The 17,689-nt window shown below is 43.2% G+C and overlaps 3 protein-coding genes and 2 non-coding genes across 5 annotated transcripts; 2 read left to right on the plus strand and 3 right to left on the minus strand.

Moving 5' to 3' along the window:
* The first annotated feature begins 607 nt into the window (after positions 1–607).
* wtap (WT1 associated protein) lies at positions 608–7,400 on the plus strand. Its single transcript, XM_070849163.1, has 8 exons — positions 608–787; positions 1,364–1,401; positions 1,509–1,564; positions 1,666–1,724; positions 1,869–1,996; positions 3,325–3,503; positions 5,878–6,032; positions 6,180–7,400. The coding sequence occupies exons 2-8, from the start codon at positions 1,372–1,374 to the stop codon at positions 6,836–6,838; spliced, it is 1,266 nt and encodes a 421-aa protein (XP_070705264.1). The 5' UTR covers positions 608–787; positions 1,364–1,371; the 3' UTR covers positions 6,839–7,400.
* A 766-nt stretch (positions 7,401–8,166) lies between these two features.
* Positions 8,167–12,772, plus strand: acat2 (acetyl-CoA acetyltransferase 2). Its single transcript, XM_070848928.1, has 9 exons — positions 8,167–8,270; positions 9,347–9,481; positions 9,607–9,788; positions 10,643–10,760; positions 10,842–10,985; positions 11,091–11,213; positions 11,314–11,468; positions 11,561–11,671; positions 11,883–12,772. Exons 1-9 carry the CDS (start codon positions 8,222–8,224, stop codon positions 12,051–12,053), a joined length of 1,188 nt encoding a protein of 395 aa, XP_070705029.1. The 5' UTR covers positions 8,167–8,221; the 3' UTR covers positions 12,054–12,772.
* A 67-nt stretch (positions 12,773–12,839) lies between these two features.
* tcp1 (t-complex 1) lies at positions 12,840–17,214 on the minus strand. The gene is made up of 12 exons (XM_070848927.1): positions 17,119–17,214; positions 16,537–16,622; positions 16,303–16,431; positions 15,838–15,935; positions 15,608–15,718; positions 15,287–15,468; positions 14,820–14,946; positions 14,386–14,561; positions 14,122–14,245; positions 13,714–13,906; positions 13,429–13,592; positions 12,840–13,258 (listed from the first exon to the last, which is right to left on the minus strand). The coding sequence occupies exons 1-12, from the start codon at positions 17,189–17,191 to the stop codon at positions 13,045–13,047; spliced, it is 1,677 nt and encodes a 558-aa protein (XP_070705028.1). The 5' UTR covers positions 17,192–17,214; the 3' UTR covers positions 12,840–13,044.
* LOC139218392 (small nucleolar RNA SNORA29) lies at positions 16,020–16,162 on the minus strand. Its single transcript, XR_011585661.1, has one exon. It is a non-coding gene; the product is annotated as a small nucleolar RNA SNORA29 (small nucleolar RNA).
* LOC139218391 (small nucleolar RNA SNORA29) lies at positions 16,736–16,873 on the minus strand. Its single transcript, XR_011585660.1, has one exon. It is a non-coding gene; the product is annotated as a small nucleolar RNA SNORA29 (small nucleolar RNA).
* Positions 17,215–17,689: the final 475 nt, after the last annotated feature.

Here is a 17,689-nt window from a genome sequence, read left to right on the forward strand (position 1 = left end):
CCAAAACTGATGTGGCCTGCTGAGGCTTCATGAAGTTAAAGTTGGATAACAGAGCAAAAGCTCTGTAATGGTCACAGCACAGCACTGTTGTCACTGCCACAATAAGCAAAACTACACTAAGGCTACAATTAATGATTATCATTGTGGAATTTATCCGCAGATTGTTTGTATATACATACTAATGTATTTATATCAGTACATAGTAGTTAATTGTTTATATTGACCTTGGTTCTGTTTTGTTGTGCTTGTTTTGGGCTGTGTGCTGTATGTCTATTTCTAGTTCTATCTTTGCCATATTTTAAAACTTGTTTGCGTATTGTCTTTTTAATTCTATGTAAGTGCTTTATAACTAGTTTTAAAAAGCGCCAAATAAATAGAGATATTATTATTGTTATTATTATAGAAGAATATCTAATCGAAATAAACAATGACGAATCATTTACATGTACTGTTATTTGAGCTGAAATATTAATTAACAAGGACCATTCTTTTCCATCTCGTGTGCGTCTCCGCCATGTTTTAGGGTGCTGAACTCTCGGCGGAGTGAGAGGTCTGTGTTTTGCTCCCATCTCTGGCTGTACTCTGCAGTAAGGCAGCAGCAGCAGCGGCAGCAGCGGCCAGAGCCATTCTGTCCTGCCTTCACTGACGAAGATGATGGTGATTACACCGAAGCGAGTCAACAACATATAAACCCACAGCTAGATTTTTTAACGTAGTTGCAGTTTTGCGGCCCGTGAAGGATCAGCGAAGCCGAGAGGATCCAGAAACATCGAAAGAAACGGGTCTGGTGAGTGCTCTTTGACGGCTGAAGGCCCGATATCTGCAGCCAAGAGCCCGCTAGTTTCAGGAAAAGGAGCGCAAGGGAGGGAGTCATTTCCTTCACCGCCATTTTGTGATAACAAGGAGCCGAAAACAGAGCCAAGAATCGCATGCTGCCAGGCGGAACAGAAAGAAAACGTCGTGTCTTGTCGCTGTAGTTTCACAGCGTCTAGTTATTTTGATAGCGGACGCTAAACCTTATTAGCACCGGAGAGTTATCTTTAGTTAGCTTATTTCTTTTCCTTGCTATCCATCGCTGCTGCCTGCCAGACCAGCTAACGTTAGGACCGACAGCTCTTATTACCTGGTAATGTTAACTCTTATTCCGTCGCCCAGCTAGTTATCTTAGCCGCCACGCGCATTTTGCTTCATGTATTAGCCGGAAACAACAGCATTTATAGCAAATTAGCAAAGTTGTCAAAGAAGTCTTATTTTACTGCGTGTGGACATGCCAGCGCGTTACAGCTAAAGATGATGCAGTGGCTTTATAACACACGACATCACGGTGTGATTATTGATGATTTTCTTTCACATTTACTTCCAGAGTTCACAATGACCAACGAGGAGCCTCTACCCAAGAAGGTGAGTGTCTTTTCTAGCTGAGGTGTTTTTATTCATCACATGCTGTTGGCCCAGTCAATTAATGGGCTTCTTTATCTAACCAGTCACCGTGTTTTTCTACTCCACAGGTTCGCCTTAGTGAATCTGACTTGAAGACCCTAACCAGAGAGGAGTTGTGCACAAGGTAGGCATCAGCTCTACAAGTGGAGATTGATTACTTTGTGGGGACACTTGATCTGTTAAGGTTGAGCTGTGAATGTTTACACATGTCCTGCTCTTTCTCAGGTGGAAACAGCATGAAGCATATGTGCAGGTCCTGGAGGCAAAATATGCAGAGCTATGTTGTAAGTACATCTGTCGCTACCTAAACTTAATCCAATGCGACAAGAACATGATCTTTTATGGCAATGAAAAGCACTGTAATATGGGGATGTGTCTTCTGATGCACTTCTTTTTTTTTTTTGGCCTCCTCTCTCTTCGCGTCTTAGCCAATGATGTAACAGGGCTGAAGGAGTCGGAGGAAAAGCTCAAGCAGCAGCAGCAGGAGTCTGCACGCAGGGAGAACATCCTGGTCATGCGACTTGCCACCAAGGAACAGGAGATGCAAGAGTGCACAGTATGTATCTATCTTTTTTTAAATGCCTTGTATATGATTATGGCAAACTGTTTTTATTTGCCTTTAGGGGAGAGCATGAGAAACTCTTCTGTTCTCTTTAGCCTACTTACTGATGCCCAGTTAGCTATAGCCCCCTTTAGTTTAAGTAATAACATATTATGCTGTGCTGTAATTGCTTATCTCTCATCTGACTACGCTGTGGCTGCAGGTACCGATTACTTTCGTTATTGATTAACTGCTGCTTATTGTAAAATAAATTGATCATGGGTAACATGTCTACATGGTATATAATGACACAAGACCGCAAAAAGCAAGCAGCATTTCTATTTTCTAAGTTCAAATCAGCAAATATTTTGTCATGAGCAATCATTTATTTAAACTGCAATCTTCCATTTTTTTTTCCAGAATTGACTTAATTTTAGCACTACATTCACTCTTTATCATGGTATGTAGAGTAGGCTAAAGGTAAATGGTGTCGAGGACGGCATCCTTTGCTCTTATCAGATTGATAGCTCAGTGGATCACCCAGTGGCTTTATGGCTCCACATGCCATTCTTGTAGAGCAGCTGAGGGGAACACAGCAGTCACACAGCACTGCCAGGTAGAGGTGAGAAAGCATTTAAACTTGGTGCCCTGTTCTCACTGTCTTTTTTAAAAAAAGAAAAGAATGTAACCTCTGACCACTAAAGGGTAGAAGAGCATTTTCTACAAAAATTCTTAGCTGGTTGTTGTGTTTTGAGACGTATTAGTTACGTCATTTGCCGTTCATGTAAATATATTCAGATAAGCTTTGTGGAAATTTGAGGTCATCGTAGCTTTTGACATTGACAGGTGAGTGTTTGTTTTGAACTTGTCTGGTTTTCCTTGAATGAAAATGTTATTTAGGTGTGTCCATATCTAAGAATAGCTTTTATTTTGGAATTTAAACAGCTTGACATAATGTAAGATTAATCTCAGTAGGTCAGACTGATTACTGACTACTGATTCATTATTTTGCAGTTATCTGAATTTAGAAACAATTTAAAAACGATTATATTCTTTGAAAAGGCAATGTGCAGAACTGACTTAAGTCCTCATCTTAAGTAAATTTTGTGGCCCAGTTGGAGGTGAATGCAGAATTAAAAAGACATCTGATAACCTTAAAAGGATTTTAGAACCAGAATATTTAAGTTCAGGTGTGTTTTTGTTTTTTCTGCTGATGTAGCCTCCATGGAGTGGAAATTGGGCAAACTAAAGCACCTGTACTCATCACAATTAAAAGTTCTTCATTAGTAGAGAGAAAGTACACTTTACTGGTGTGTGTGACACCTGTTTGTTTTACCCTGCAGACTCAGATCCAGTACCTCAAGCAAGTCCAGCAGCCGAGTGCGGCCCAACTGCGGTCATCCATGGTGGACCCAGCCATCAACTTGTTTTTCCTCAAAATGAAGGCTGAACTAGAACAGACTAAAGACAAACTGGAGCAGGCCCAAAATGAACTGAGTGCCTGGAAATTTACACCTGATAGGTAAAGACAATCAAAATAACCCCCCTCCCCCCCAAAAAGTCAAGACTTCCTCATGCCCCCCACCCTCACTCTCACTGCAGGCATGCAGGAACAATGGTGGGGGGGAAGGCTGACAAATGCTGTACTCACCACAAGACTCAGACTTTACAGAAAGCCAGTCACTGCAAAACAAAACTGTTTTTGTACTCTTGCACTGTGCCAGCTACATATCACATAACCTAAAGTGAAAAGACAGTATGGTCAGGTGACACTTGTGTTTCAGCTCTTTCCCCTCGTATCCCCTCACCGTCCAAGGGCCTGAAGGAGTCCGGACTGTTCCTGAAGAGGTGGTCACTCACTTCCCAACATGGATATGCCCTCCCCGCACCCTCAGCTCAAACCAGACAGTTCACATATTAAGTAGGGGGGTTATGGTGGAGGGTGAGTCAGGCAGGGAGCATCCCTAGCCTAAAACAGCAATTGAACATTTTACAGACAATTCCCATACTTGGTTTATAAAGACATTTAACTGTGGATTACACCACACACATACCTGAGAAATGTAAAGACTTTTTGGACAGTCTAGATACATTGCAGTAACATGAGTACAGTTTCTAGGATTTAAAAAGTAAGACTGTGGGGGGAAGAGCCACTAGAAACGCTGTTAAGACTGTGAGCGGAGCCAGATCCTCGGTCCACAGAGGACTGTGGTTAAGGCATGAGGGTCCAGTCGCCTGTGTCTTTGAACATGGGCCCACTCACGGTAGAGTGTATTTACATGTTTTATTTTGTGACTTGTTTCTTTTTATTGGCATTTCATTTGATCTTTCTCTTATTTCTCTGAAACAAACACTTACTGCAGTGTGTGTGAACCCGAAAGCTTGATTGGCTCTGATTGTTTACACTCGTGTAAACATTTGCACTTCTAGGATGAGTTAAGCTTTGCTTGATTCTTCAGATGCATACTGAAACACACTGCTGTAGGTGCACTGAGTTCTGTTCTCAAGTTGTGAATGCAAATGTCTTCAACAAGTCATGTTATGAGTTGATGAGAATGTATTTATTGTATTTCTGTGTATTTTTGTTATTGACCTCACAATCTCTCCCCAGCCATTGACACTAATAGCTGATTAGACTTTTCTGTCTCACCTGTGTGGCACAGACCTTTAGCCACTGTTTGAATGAAACGCACATGGAATCTGTCATGTCTTTTTCTGTCTTTAAAAACAAATTTTTCCTCAGGTCTCTCACACTAAGTGAGACAGTGAGATTTGAGCTGGCAGTGTATACACAGCCTTTTGAGAGCTAAAAGCAAGACTAATGGTTATGGTAACTTCTAAACTACTGAGAAAAAGCGCAGTTAATGTCTTAAACTGTATAATGTGCAGTGCTATTTTTTTTTTTACGACAAGTAAGAATAACATGGTTTTCTGAGCTGTTACCACTTAAATGACTGCTGCTGCATTTATAGGGTACAGTTGCTGAGCTATTTGCCATTACTTTTAATATCTAATTTTCCATTGGCTAGATAATTTTCATAGGCATTTATAGACAGAAGAGATAGCAGTTTATCATGGTTTTAAATAACATGTATGCCTGTCATTTGTTTGCAAATTTGGCTTCTTGATTAGGGCTTTTGTAAAGCACAATAACTGCTAATGTAAAAACAACAGGTGTGCTGGACTGTTGGAGTATTCTTTAACCTGTTGAGAAAGCAGCATCTTAAGCTATTTGATTTCACTGTTGAAACACTTGCTCCTGTGTATTTAAAGTGATGACGACACAAAACCAGCGCCTGGTTCGGCACTGTACCTTTCCTTTCTTGCTACTCTGAGTTAAGGATCGATGTTTAGATTGTAGGTTTTCTTGTAGGGTGTCATTCTAATATCACTGTTACACTCTTTACTCTGCCTTTTCATCACACACAGTCATGTAGTGCGTGAGCTTGAATCATAGAACTTGGAGAGCAGAATTGCTTGTTATTTTTCAAGTGTTTAATGTGCAACATGGTGAATTAAGTTACCGTTTAAGAATGGATGCTGTAGAAATGTGGGTCTAAGTAGCTTGTTTTGGGTTTCAGCCACAGTGCAGGTCTCTGATTATTAATATATATTCATAATTCAGTTTTTAATGTAGTTAGAGAATGAAATGTGAGTTTGCACTTTGGATCTTTTTACAAGAAAATTAATTATTAATAATTTATTTGCACAGAACAGATTTGTATCAGAGGGTCCCTGATAAGTTTGCATTGGAATTTAATAGATCTGATTGTGACTAGAGGGTCATGTAGGGACGGCCAGGCTGTAAAGTTTCTCTTGACCCTCAGTGGCGTCTCTTAGCCTGTCATGTTTGTCTCCTGGTTCACTGTGTGATGTGAGACTTGTTTCCCTTACAGCCAAACGGGGAAGAAACTGATGGCCAAGTGTCGCATGCTGATTCAGGAAAACCAGGAGCTGGGTAGGCAGCTGTCGCAGGGACGCATCGCCCAGCTGGAGGCTGAGTTGGCCCTGCAGAAGAAGTACAGTGAGGAGCTCAAGAGCAGCCAAGACGGTGAGAACACGAGCAGCATCCACATCTCAGCCCACAAGCCAGGCCATTTTCACTTGACCACTGCTTTTCATGTTTGCATCTTATAACATGCTGCTGTTGGTTTGAGTTTCGACTTTGTTCTTTGTTCCTGATCTCCGTCTCTTCTAGAGTTGAATGACTTCATCATCCAGCTAGATGAGGAGGTAGAGGGGATGCAGAGCACCATCCTCGTCCTGCAGCAGCAGTTGAAAGACTCACGTCAGCAGCTGTCTCAAAATCCGGGGACAATGGCCGGAGCAGGACCCAGCAGGACTTCACCCACTGCCTCCAGCTCGTCTGCTGAACCGTCCGCCCAGCCTGAGCAGGCCAGCGCACCCTCTGAGCCGATGAGCAAAGACTACGGGAGGGTCTCCAATGGACCAAGCAACGGCAACTCATCCCAGAGGAGTGAGACCACTACACCCAGCCTGTATCGGGAGGTCAGCAGCACTGAGGAAGACTTTCCCATGTCCCCCATGGTCTCCAGCCCCGGTGAAGCTGAGACCAAACTGTCCAACCACTCGGAGGAGGCTTCAGGGAGTCAGACTGCTGCTGGGAGAGTTGGCGGACCTGTGGGTTTCGGGAGCCAGCTGAGTGCAGGGTACGAGAGCGTGGACTCTCCGACGGGCAGCGAGACATCATTGACTCAGCACTCGAATGACACAGACTCCACCACCGACCCCCACGAGGACAAGGCTGCCCTGGTGACCAAGGGCACCAGGACTGCAGGGTCACGGCACGCTCAGAACGGCCTAGACTCCAGCACGAGCGACAGCGCAGTTTTGTAATGTACTTTGACATGTACTATCTTTTCTTTTGTTTTTTACACAATATACAAATAAGGCAACAAATGCATAGTCTGTAACGCAGCACTGCTGTCCAAGACGTTTTATTTTCACCCTCCTCCCCATGCCTATCGTGATGCCTCTGTCACATTTGTGTTGCTAAACAGGGATATAACAGGTATGGGTTAATGCTAGATTTGAATTGATTGGATGTATGATTTAAAACTAGTACGTTTCATTCTGCTGTTAATTTGAGCACGTCTATGCTGTTCTTGTTTGAGCTCTTGACACTGAAATCAGGCATCTGGTGTTGTAACTCATCGTCGAAAGTCAGTAAAATCACTGAATTACAGTAGCTTCGCAATATTCAAGGTCATTTTTTAGATGTTGGCCTGTGTTTGTTTTTTTTTTTGTTTTTTTTAGGCAATTTTAATTTTTCATTGACAAAAAATTCAGTTCAAAAGATTCTGTTGACTTGTGAGTAGTTTATATGCGATGTTCATATTATTCTGACTTCAGTCCTTTTCATGTACTGACCAAATACCAATAAAGATTTTTAATACTACAGAGTAAAAGCCATTATTATAATACATGAGTATATTATTATGGAAACCCATTACTTATATGGGTCAGTTAATGGTCTCGTCATAGATCTCTACCCCGCTGGATCTAAAAGACAGCTCAGTATTTGACCTTTGCCTTAAATTTTAAAAATGACTATGATGACAGAATGAATATTCATAAAAAACAAAATCAGTGGTTTTCTTTACTGTGCTGATCATTTTGAATCTTAAACATAAATCTCAGATGAACAGGTGACATGAAATAAGATCAAACTATCAATTCCAGAAGGGAAATTAAGCATCACAGTAGCACAATAGGACTGCAGAGGTAGAAAAAACAGGATACAGTCAAATACAAGACGAATGCTCAACATATGTACTGATAAAGTTAGAAAGTTATATGAGAGTTTTATACAATATGTCACAAACTATAAATGTATGGGAAAGCAACAGTGTGATCACCCAAGTGAAACTGGCACAGTTAATACACTGCATTTGTAAAACATACTGTGGAAAATAATATAGATATAAAATGAACAATATACTGTATCCTGGACGTCATTAAATATGTGGTTGGGAACCTGGGAAAGTTAAAGTTAATACCAGTGGCATGTGGCCTTCTATTGAATAAACACCTCTCCTCCACACCGCACGGTGTCGCTGCGGCGCATTTAACCCTCCAGTCACACATCCTCCTCAGTGCAGGTCTGACCGGTCTGACAGCAGCACGCAGGCGGCACCAACCATTGGTATCAACAGAGTGGACAAACAGGAACAACACTGAAGAGCAAGAACTCCCAACTACAACCAGCCGTCTGTCAAAATGAACCCCGAGCCTGTTGTCATCGTGTCTGCTGCCCGGACACCAATTGGTATGATTTAATTCCCCCCAAAGAAGCATGCAAGTTAATTTAAATCAGTTTGCAGCTCTGACATTGCGTCTTTACTGCAGCTAACGTGACACTGCGGCTCGCTGTCGCATTAATCGTAGTGGAAATTAATTACTATTGTAACTATAATGTTTATTTGTCTATTAAAATGGTGACTTTTATTGTTAAATTTGGCGAAGTGGTTGATGCATGGATGTATTATCTGTGGGTTGATGTTCAATTAGAGACCCCGTGTGTTGCTGCGCTCTGATTGGTCCGCTCATGTGTCCGCAGTATTCTGTGGCCGCTGATTGGCCGGCTCGTCATAGTGCCACGAAGCACGCGCTTCTTCCCATTGGTCACCTGCAACATCAGCTCTGTGTGTCAGAGGCAGGTCACTGATGTGTTCAGGACAGTCAACAGTGTATCAGCAGGATCACCCTAAATGATTATCATATTGACTTTATTGCCAGTAACCAGTGCCAGTGTTTATACAGTACATGTCAAGATCAGAGGGCCAAAGTGTCCACATCAAAATGTAGGAGCTTCGGAGCCACAACATCAAAGTCTCCTTATTTTTTTGAGACCTGAGGGGTGACACGGGGGTGCAGTGGTGCAGAGCTGTAGAAGTGATCACAAGGGGAGCCAGTTTTAAGAGTTAAAGACTGGAGTTAAAAGAGACCTTTTAGAGGTCTCGGTCAATAGCTGCACTAAAACAGGTGAAAACAGAGTTGGAATAATCTACACATTTCCTAGGCCTTTCTGTAACTTTGTATTACCTATTTACAATCTTTTGTTTTAGCCACAATCATATAGTCTGTAAAATATAGAAAAATGCATCTGACAGGTTCCCAGAGCCTAAGGTGACTTTTATAACTGACTGAATGCTCCAACAGTGATATAACAGAGAAATCCTAAGTTTCCTAAACTATTTATTATGTGGATTAATTCAGTGGTGTCATAGGACAGTGGCAACGTTTGCTTATCTCCCCTCCTTTGTGTGTGGAAAGATGTATATTCACCATGCTGTAAAGAAACTTGAACTTATGCTTCTGTATCTTTTCTTCATTTTTACACAGGGTGCCTGAGCGGTGCTCTGTCCACGGTGCCTCTGCAGGACCTGTGTTCAGTGGTGATCAAGGACGTCCTGAAGCGGGCGGGGGTGAAGCCAGAAGAGGTCTCTGAGGTTATCATGGGACATGTCCTAACAGCAGGTGAAAACTCAGGAAATCACAGAGATGAAATTGTCGAGCGATATCAGTCTGATATGACCTCTCTTTTGCAATATTCCTACTCAATCATCCGACCACCATTGTGTTTTTCCCCTCCCGTCCCCAAGGTCAGGGGCAGAACCCGGCACGTCAGGCCAGCGTCGGGGCAGGTATCCCCTACCCTGTCCCTGCCTGGAGCTGCCAGATGGTGTGCGGCTCTGGGCTGAAGGCTGTGTGTCTGGGAGCGCAGTCCATCCAGGCTGGAGAGTCGGCTGTGGTGGTGGCAGGAGGCATGGAGAGCATGAGCAGGGTAGGTCATGACATGAGGGGGGGAACGGTCAGATCACATGAGAAATGGAGTGTGTGGCAATCTTTATAGGGCTTGTTATAGATATATACAACATTTGACCTATAACTTATATTAAACTGAAAAATAGGTTTGAAAAAAACATGTGTAAAGGGTTAAAAAATCATTTCAGGAAGAGTATCATAATTTGTGCATCTTAATGCCCTAGTAGTGGAAAATCTTGAATTAAAATAAAAAAGACAAACGTAATGCATAATTGATAAACTGTTCTCCATATTATCATTATGTTGGTTTGCCAACATGGTTATTCAATTGTATTGTCATTTTATTGGCATACAGTTATACAGTTCGGTCACTCTGACAGCTGCGACAGGACTTGTGCAGATCGGTGTTCATTATCTGTTGCATCGATACTGTAACATAAACTGCTGTATAATATGTCGCCCTGTAATATCTCAGTGACTGTCACATCCTCTTTACTGCCTCTGATCCTGGTCACAGACAGCTTAGGAAGACATTTTCTAACTTCATGTCAGAACAGAGCTGACTTTTAGATTCTGCTAAACTTGCTGTCTTTTTATTGTTTCCAGCAACAGGATGTGTTGCAAAATTCTTTATTTTAATCTTGTAGGACTTTTTTGTGAATGAAAACTGCCCACAAATAGTGGTAGTTTTAGGGGTGTAGATTCAGCTGATGATCCAATCTCATGGGGCTTGAAGTTGAAGCAAGCAAATTGACCACAAGAGATTTGGGAAAAGGATACAAAGACGCTCTTGCACAAGGGCCTAATGCCAAAAGGTAAAAAGAAAGATATTTCCTCTATGATGAGACATATTAACTCTTTGCTCCATCTAAGGCTCCTCACACACTGCAAATGAGAGCAGGCGTGAAGATGGGCGATGCCTCCCTGCAGGACTCCATGGTGGCTGACGGCCTGACAGACGCCTTCCATGGCTACCACATGGGCATCACAGGTGAGCATGGCTGATAATATACGTTGTCACACATGTAAATAAGTATTTATTGTTGTGATAAATTTGAATATGTTTTATCAGCTGAGAATGTGGCGAAGCAGTGGGGAGTCAGTCGAGAGGAGCAGGACCAGTTTGCTGTCCAGTCCCAGAACAAAACAGAGGCTGCACAGAAAGGAGGACATTTTGACTGCGAGATCGTCCCGGTCATGGTGCCCTCCAGAAAAGGCAAGGAGTCGTTCGGTGGTTTATCGTCCGGTTTGTCCCTCTGTTTCAGAAAAACATGAATCTTCTTGGTACGCACACACTGTAACACTTGTATGTCATCTTCAGGTCCGGTGGAGGTAAGGTTGGACGAGTTTCCTCGCCACGGCAGCAACATCGACACCATGTCCAAACTCAAACCCTGCTTCATTAAGGATGGCAGCGGCACCGTCACAGCTGGAAACGCCTCAGGTTCGAGACATAGAGACGGTGTCACCGAGTTTTATCTCACTAAGCAAACAGATGTTTTTCAGTGCCTTTTTGTCTGAATTCAGTTTTTTGTTCTTCCTAGGTATTAATGATGGTGCTGCAGCAACTGTCCTGATGAGCCAGTCAGAGGCTGAGATGCGTGCCGTAAAACCCATGGCCAGAATTGTATCGTGGGCTCAAGCTGGCCTTGACCCGTCTATCATGGGAACTGGACCAATACCGGCCATCAGGAAAGCGGTGAGAAATCAGAAGCACCTAAATGTAATAACTGAGGAAAAAAAACAACTACTTGTCCATTAATCCGTCACACTTGTCTTGTTCTTTGACAGGTTGAGAAAGCAGGCTGGCAGCTGGACCAAGTCGACTTATTTGAGATCAACGAAGCGTTTGCTGCCCAGTCTATTGCTGTGGTTAAGGAGCTCGGCCTGAATGTAGCCAAGGTAACAGCATGTCATGATGCTGAAATACAAACTGGACTTAATGTTTTGCTGCCATATGGTCCAATGCCTTAAAAAGCTGAAGGTTCACAGTTATCCCAGCAGTCCTTCAGTCTGTTCACATGTCCCATTTTCCATCTAGTGTACATTTCACGCTTTAATCCAAACCGTGTACAGCGTGCCAACACTGATGTGTTATCCTTTTTCCCCTCAGGTGAATGTGAGCGGTGGTGCCATCTCTCTGGGCCATCCCATCGGTATGTCGGGCTGCAGAGTGCTGGTGACGTTGCTGCATGCACTTCAGAGAACTGGAGGCCATAAAGGTGTGGCATCGCTCTGTATTGGAGGAGGGATGGGCATCGCCATGTGCGTGGAGAGGGTTTGAGGTGAATTCCCAATGATGCTTCAGAAACTGTACTCAGTTTTATGTTAATGGATAAGGGATACTGAAACTCATTGTTTACACTGCTGGAGATTGCATAAATCCGTTTACCTGCGTTCTTCCTATCACTGTAATTGAGGCGAAAGTGATAAAACGCTAAGTTGACAACAATAACTTAACATACTGACTGTGAAACTCGCTTAAATTTACCCGTCCTCAGGTTCTAGCTGTGTCTTATTGTTAGAGGATTTGGGATGTCTAGATGTCTAGTTAACACTGACAGCTTAAAAACAAACCAGTAGCAAGTAAAACTGTTCTTAAGACCTGGTAGTAGGTGTGCTTAATAAGCACCATACTGCAGTTAGTTGTTGGCAAGCAATCAGTGAGGATTAATCATTTTCCCTTAAAATGACCTGCTTTGTTATCTGTACAGCTAAAAAAAAAGGGAAACACCGTAACTGCAATGTTGAGGCTTTATTCATGCTCTGTGTGGACAAGCTGTAGAGGACATGGTACCTTCTCTGTAGAGCATGACTTGTGTAATTTATTTGATGTCTCAATACATTTAGGTTGCTTTACAATACTAACACTGAACATTCCTCTTTCTGTAAATGTCTTAAAAGCAGCCTTGAAACACAGTTAAGTGCCATGAAGTATGCTAGCTGTCTCTAACCTTGTGCTTCCTGTAATCTAGCTGTTTAACATATCAATAAAGAATTATAAGCCATAGAGTTAAACGTATTTGTAACTCATTTATCAAAACCTACACAATAACCACAGCTAGCCGAATCTGAATTAACAAATCAACGGTCCTTTACAACCATTGGAGCTTTATTAAGTGTCCAAAAAAAAAACAAACACTTACAGATCCTCCAGAAGCGAAAGCCCAGAGGGAGTGGGAGAACAGTAAACAGGCAAAGTGTACAGCCTACACTAGAGCAACAGCCATGAAGAGCTCCTAATGTATAAATAGACGATGACCAATTGCAGCCTTTTAACCCTCGAGAGATCCTGACTGGACTGCATCCTGGTACGACTGCCCGCCCTCCTTCTGCTCTGGGAACAGTTTGATGAGGTCGTCAATACGGAGGATGGTGATGGCGGCCTCTGTGGCGAACTTGAGGCTCTTTGTTTTAACCATGGTGGGTTCGTACACGCCAGCCTGACGGTTGTCTCTAGGCTTGCCGTTCAGCAGGTCCAGACCAATCCTGCAAGACAAAAGAAAAGTATCCAAATACTGCACGTTCAACATAATAAGGTAACTTGGCGCCTGAGAGAAAGACAAACTTCAGAATGACAAGTGAGCGTCATCTCAGCCTAAACATTTCAGACCAGATGACTAAATCTATGGTAATAATTAACAGATGCAACCACTCACCACTTGAGATTCTTGCGCTCAGGATTAACCTGAGCCTCGTTGTGGAAGGCCCGAAGCTTGGCCACCAGATCGGTGGAGTCCTGTGCTGCGTTCACAGCCAGCGTCTTGGGGATGACGAGGAGAGACCGAGCAAACTCAGCAATGGCCAGCTGCTCTCGGGAACCCTGAAGAAAAAGCAACGAGGACGATTTCATCGTTGGGGTAACTGTGCGACCACAACATGCTCCGTTGTCTCAACAGCTGCATGCTTGACAATGAAGACGTTTTTCATAGGATGTTGCTCACCATGCTGGTAGCGTAATTCTCAAGGTAGATGGACAGAGCCGCCTCCACAGCGCCTCCTCCTGGAACCACAGACTTGGACTCCAGCACCCTCTTGACCACACAGAGGGCATCATGCAGTGAACGCTCCATCTCGTCACACATGAAGTCATTGGCCCCGCGCAAAATGATGGATGCTGATGTGCGTGCTTTGGTACTGTGGGGATTAACAGTAAGGAGACAACAGAACCAGTACAGTTAATGTGTCATACTGTAGAACACTTACACAAATACTCTTATTGTACCAGTTTATACGACTCCTGCCAGAACTACAGATGAAGTACGATTGCAGGCACTGAAATGTTCCGTCAAACTCTTTTCTAGGTAAAGTTCACAGCATAAGTCATTGTTGTATATAGTTGCTTTTCTTACTTCTTGACAAGGATGAGCTCGTCGTCACAGACTCGTTCCTGCACAACTTCCTCAGCATTGCCAAGCATAGTGGCCTCAAACGTCTCCTCACCCTCCAGATTGGTCAGGGAGGGGCAGAGGGTGGCTGTGAATCAACAAAACACAACTAACGTCATCACGATATTTGAGTTTAAACCACCGATTAACATTAAACCATGTGCACAGATGTAAAAAGCAGTTACACAAAACCCCATCAGCACAAACTTAAGCGTACTTCCGTCCTACCTCCTGTGGCCTTGGCGATGCGTTTGAGGTCCCTCTTGAGAACCCTTCTCACTGCCATGGCTCCAACATCCACAAAGTACTTAAGACACATGTCATCAATGCCACCAGTGGTCAGGATAACGTTGGCGCCTGCTGCCAGAATCTTCTGGATCCTCTCCTTGGTGATATCCGATTCTCTGTAGCAACAAAGTCCATTATTATTTCAGTTTCACCAATAACGTTAACATGCAAAACGATTCTAACACAAAATTGTCCAGCCCACAGTACTTGTACAACAGCTCAGTTAGAAGCTGCTGCCTCGAATCAGGCTGCTTATATTTTCTCCCACGCGTATCACTGTGTAAACTACTGATTCAGCATCACAGCAAATTTAAATGGGATAATTCTTAAGGGTGCATTTGTGACATCACAAGGAGGAGAAAAACAGTATCTACCTTTGTCTGATCTGGTCAAGCTTCTCTGGGTCGTTGATAATGACTTGGACTCCCATCTTCATCTTGGTCTTCTGCAGGCTGAAGTCCAGGCAAGCAATCTTGGCGTTAACAATACGCTTTACCATCCCTGTGGGAAAACAAAAGAAACTACATCTTCAACAGAGAAACATCCGGAAAATAATTAAAATCGACTACACCTTACAGCAGTATATATAATAGTATAAAAAAAGATGCTAAAAACATGTCATTTTATTTTGGAGTATTATTCCAGTGTCTGGCTAAAAAAGTGGTGCCACAGTTTACACACTACTGTGTCGACATTCCTTTCAAAGCCAGTGTACTCTCTCCCACGCGTATCACTGCTCACGCCATCAGGTGAGACATGGCAGCAAATTTAAATGGGAGTTTAATCGGGTGCAGTAGTTACATTTCCGATTCTGGAATTTCAGACTTTGCAACCAACACACCTTGTGAGCCAACTGTGCAGTTCAGTGCGTATCCATTCACCAAGAAGCTCTCTTTCTGGCTGCGGCCGTGGGCTTTCAGCACATTGACAGAGTTGATGGGATATTTGGCCACCCCTTTGCTGTCCACAAACTTCACAGCCAGGGCAGCCTCCACCACCATGTTTGCAAAGAAGTCAGCATCACTGAAGGATCAGGGTTAAGGCAGACAAGGGCTTTGCTCGTATGTAAGTACAAATTGAGCTATACAAAAAAAAAAGGCACAGATTTTGTCAGTTGGATCCAAACAGAACATTTTACGCACTGTACAAAAAAAAAGGATACACTCCAATGATTTTGGAAGACATGGAGGTCTTGGCTGCATTTACTAAGCACTCTCTACCCAGGTCATCTGTCCCGATAGTGAGATTCTCACTAATGTAGCGAACTGCCTCCCTGGAGGATGGAAAAGGTTTGCATGTCAAAAAAATAAAATCTGTACACAGCTTAAGCCCCCAAAGATCATCAGTGTCTATTTCTAAAAACACTTCTGAACTCAACATTTAGCATCTTACTTGCAAGCAAGACGATATCCACTGATGACTGATGTGGGGTGAATCTTTTGCTTCACCAGCTCATCTGCACTCTTCAGCAATTCTGCCGCAAGAATTACCTAAAAACGGTGTAACGAGACACACATTATAAGTAAAAATTAAGTTTAGTATTCCAACCGAGAACACATTGTTACACTACAACTTAAACATTGTACCATCATTTCATTAGGGGCGGCAGAAATGAAGCTGCTCAACCCCTTCAGATACTGACGGGCAGTTTCTCTCTCCTGTTAGCATAGCCACACATCCGTATTAAAAGGCAGATGCATGGTACTAAAACAGGACATTAAAGATCACCTTTACAGTAAACTGACCACTTTTGCCTACCAGGCACAGTCCTATCTCACTGTGACAACACATGAAGCTTGTATCGCTCAACTCATACGCCATGACACCATATAGGAGCAGCAGTTTGACCATACTCACCACAGATGTGGTCCCATCTCCGACCTCTTTGTCCTGCAGGTCAGCCAGCTCACACAGGACCTTGGCTGCTGGGTGCTCCACTTCCAGCAGCTTCAGGATGGTTGCTCCATCGTTGGTGATGGTCACGTCCTGTCAACACGTCCATGAGACAGATGAGCAACTCACGCCACAATGTTCATTACAGAGTAAACAAGAATGATAAATGGAGCTGGTATTGTTGGATGTGACACAGACCCCAATGTCGTCCACCAACATCTTATCGAGACCAACAGGTCCGAGGGAGCTCTTGACGATGTTGGCGATGGAAGCTGCGGCCATAACTGCAAAGACAAGGAGGAGGCTGCTACTAGCGAACAAGTACTCAAATGGTGTTTTCTCTCCAGCTGCTGCATCCTTTAGCACGTCTGATTTCACTTATAACAGTTCCTCTGTACTTGACATATTCTGCCACTTTATTTGGTGAGGCTCACGGTGAGTTAGCCACACCCTCAGATCATGACAGTGTTTTTCTGTCCCATTAGCATAGCCGTCCATTCATGGTGATGCGAGTGGAAGGTACTGAAATGGGATTACAACTTCATAATTACTTAGGTTGGGTGTGTAGTGCACATCGTGTGTCGCTACCAGTCTTGTCTGTGCTCTGAAGAATCTCAGCAGAGACGCAGTACAGTTAACATAAAAGTTAGCTAGCATTAGCATTAGCCACACGTGTGTTAACACGCAGTGGATTAAATCATTCTCCCTTCGAACATTCGTGACGCACGGAAAATACATGAAGTGTGCATGAAACATAAAGAAATAAGCACCGCAACTCACCATTTTGAGTACGAACCGATTCGCCAGTTGTTCTCTGGCCGAGCACATTTAACGGACCCTCTAGTAGCGACATTTTGGACCACCACACCACCGAGAAGAAAGGAAGTGGCGCAATGCACTATGGGTATACCGGCATTAAGCAGAAGCTTCGAGAAGAAAGTTTTTATTAAAAAAAACAGAAATTACTTGATGAAGTATTTTGATTATGTCAAGAATCTTAACTTTTGATTCTTAATTAGGCTTCACGTCAACGAGAACGTCAAGAAATTTGTAAAAATAACGTTTTGTGACGTTATTTCTTATAAACTACATTTCCCAGCATGCCTCACCCTTTTCTTCTCCGTTCTTGCAATGAAGTCTAGTTTATTGTGGGCTGCCAGTGTGCCCTCTGCTGTTGAATCGATAGATGTGTCGGCCAACGTTTTCATCCTCTTTATTTTTTTCCTCCATTTTATTTTGAGAGGTTTATTCGGGGTTGTCTTTTTTGGAGGAATTGTAAGCGCACTGAACTGTGTTTTATTCATCTGCTTCTCACACACGGCTATAAGTAGAGAAGTTGTGGTGCAGAAAT

This window comes from Pempheris klunzingeri, chromosome 18, assembly GCF_042242105.1.
Source record: "Pempheris klunzingeri isolate RE-2024b chromosome 18, fPemKlu1.hap1, whole genome shotgun sequence".
In the NCBI taxonomy this organism is placed as follows: domain Eukaryota; kingdom Metazoa; phylum Chordata; class Actinopteri; order Acropomatiformes; family Pempheridae; genus Pempheris; species Pempheris klunzingeri.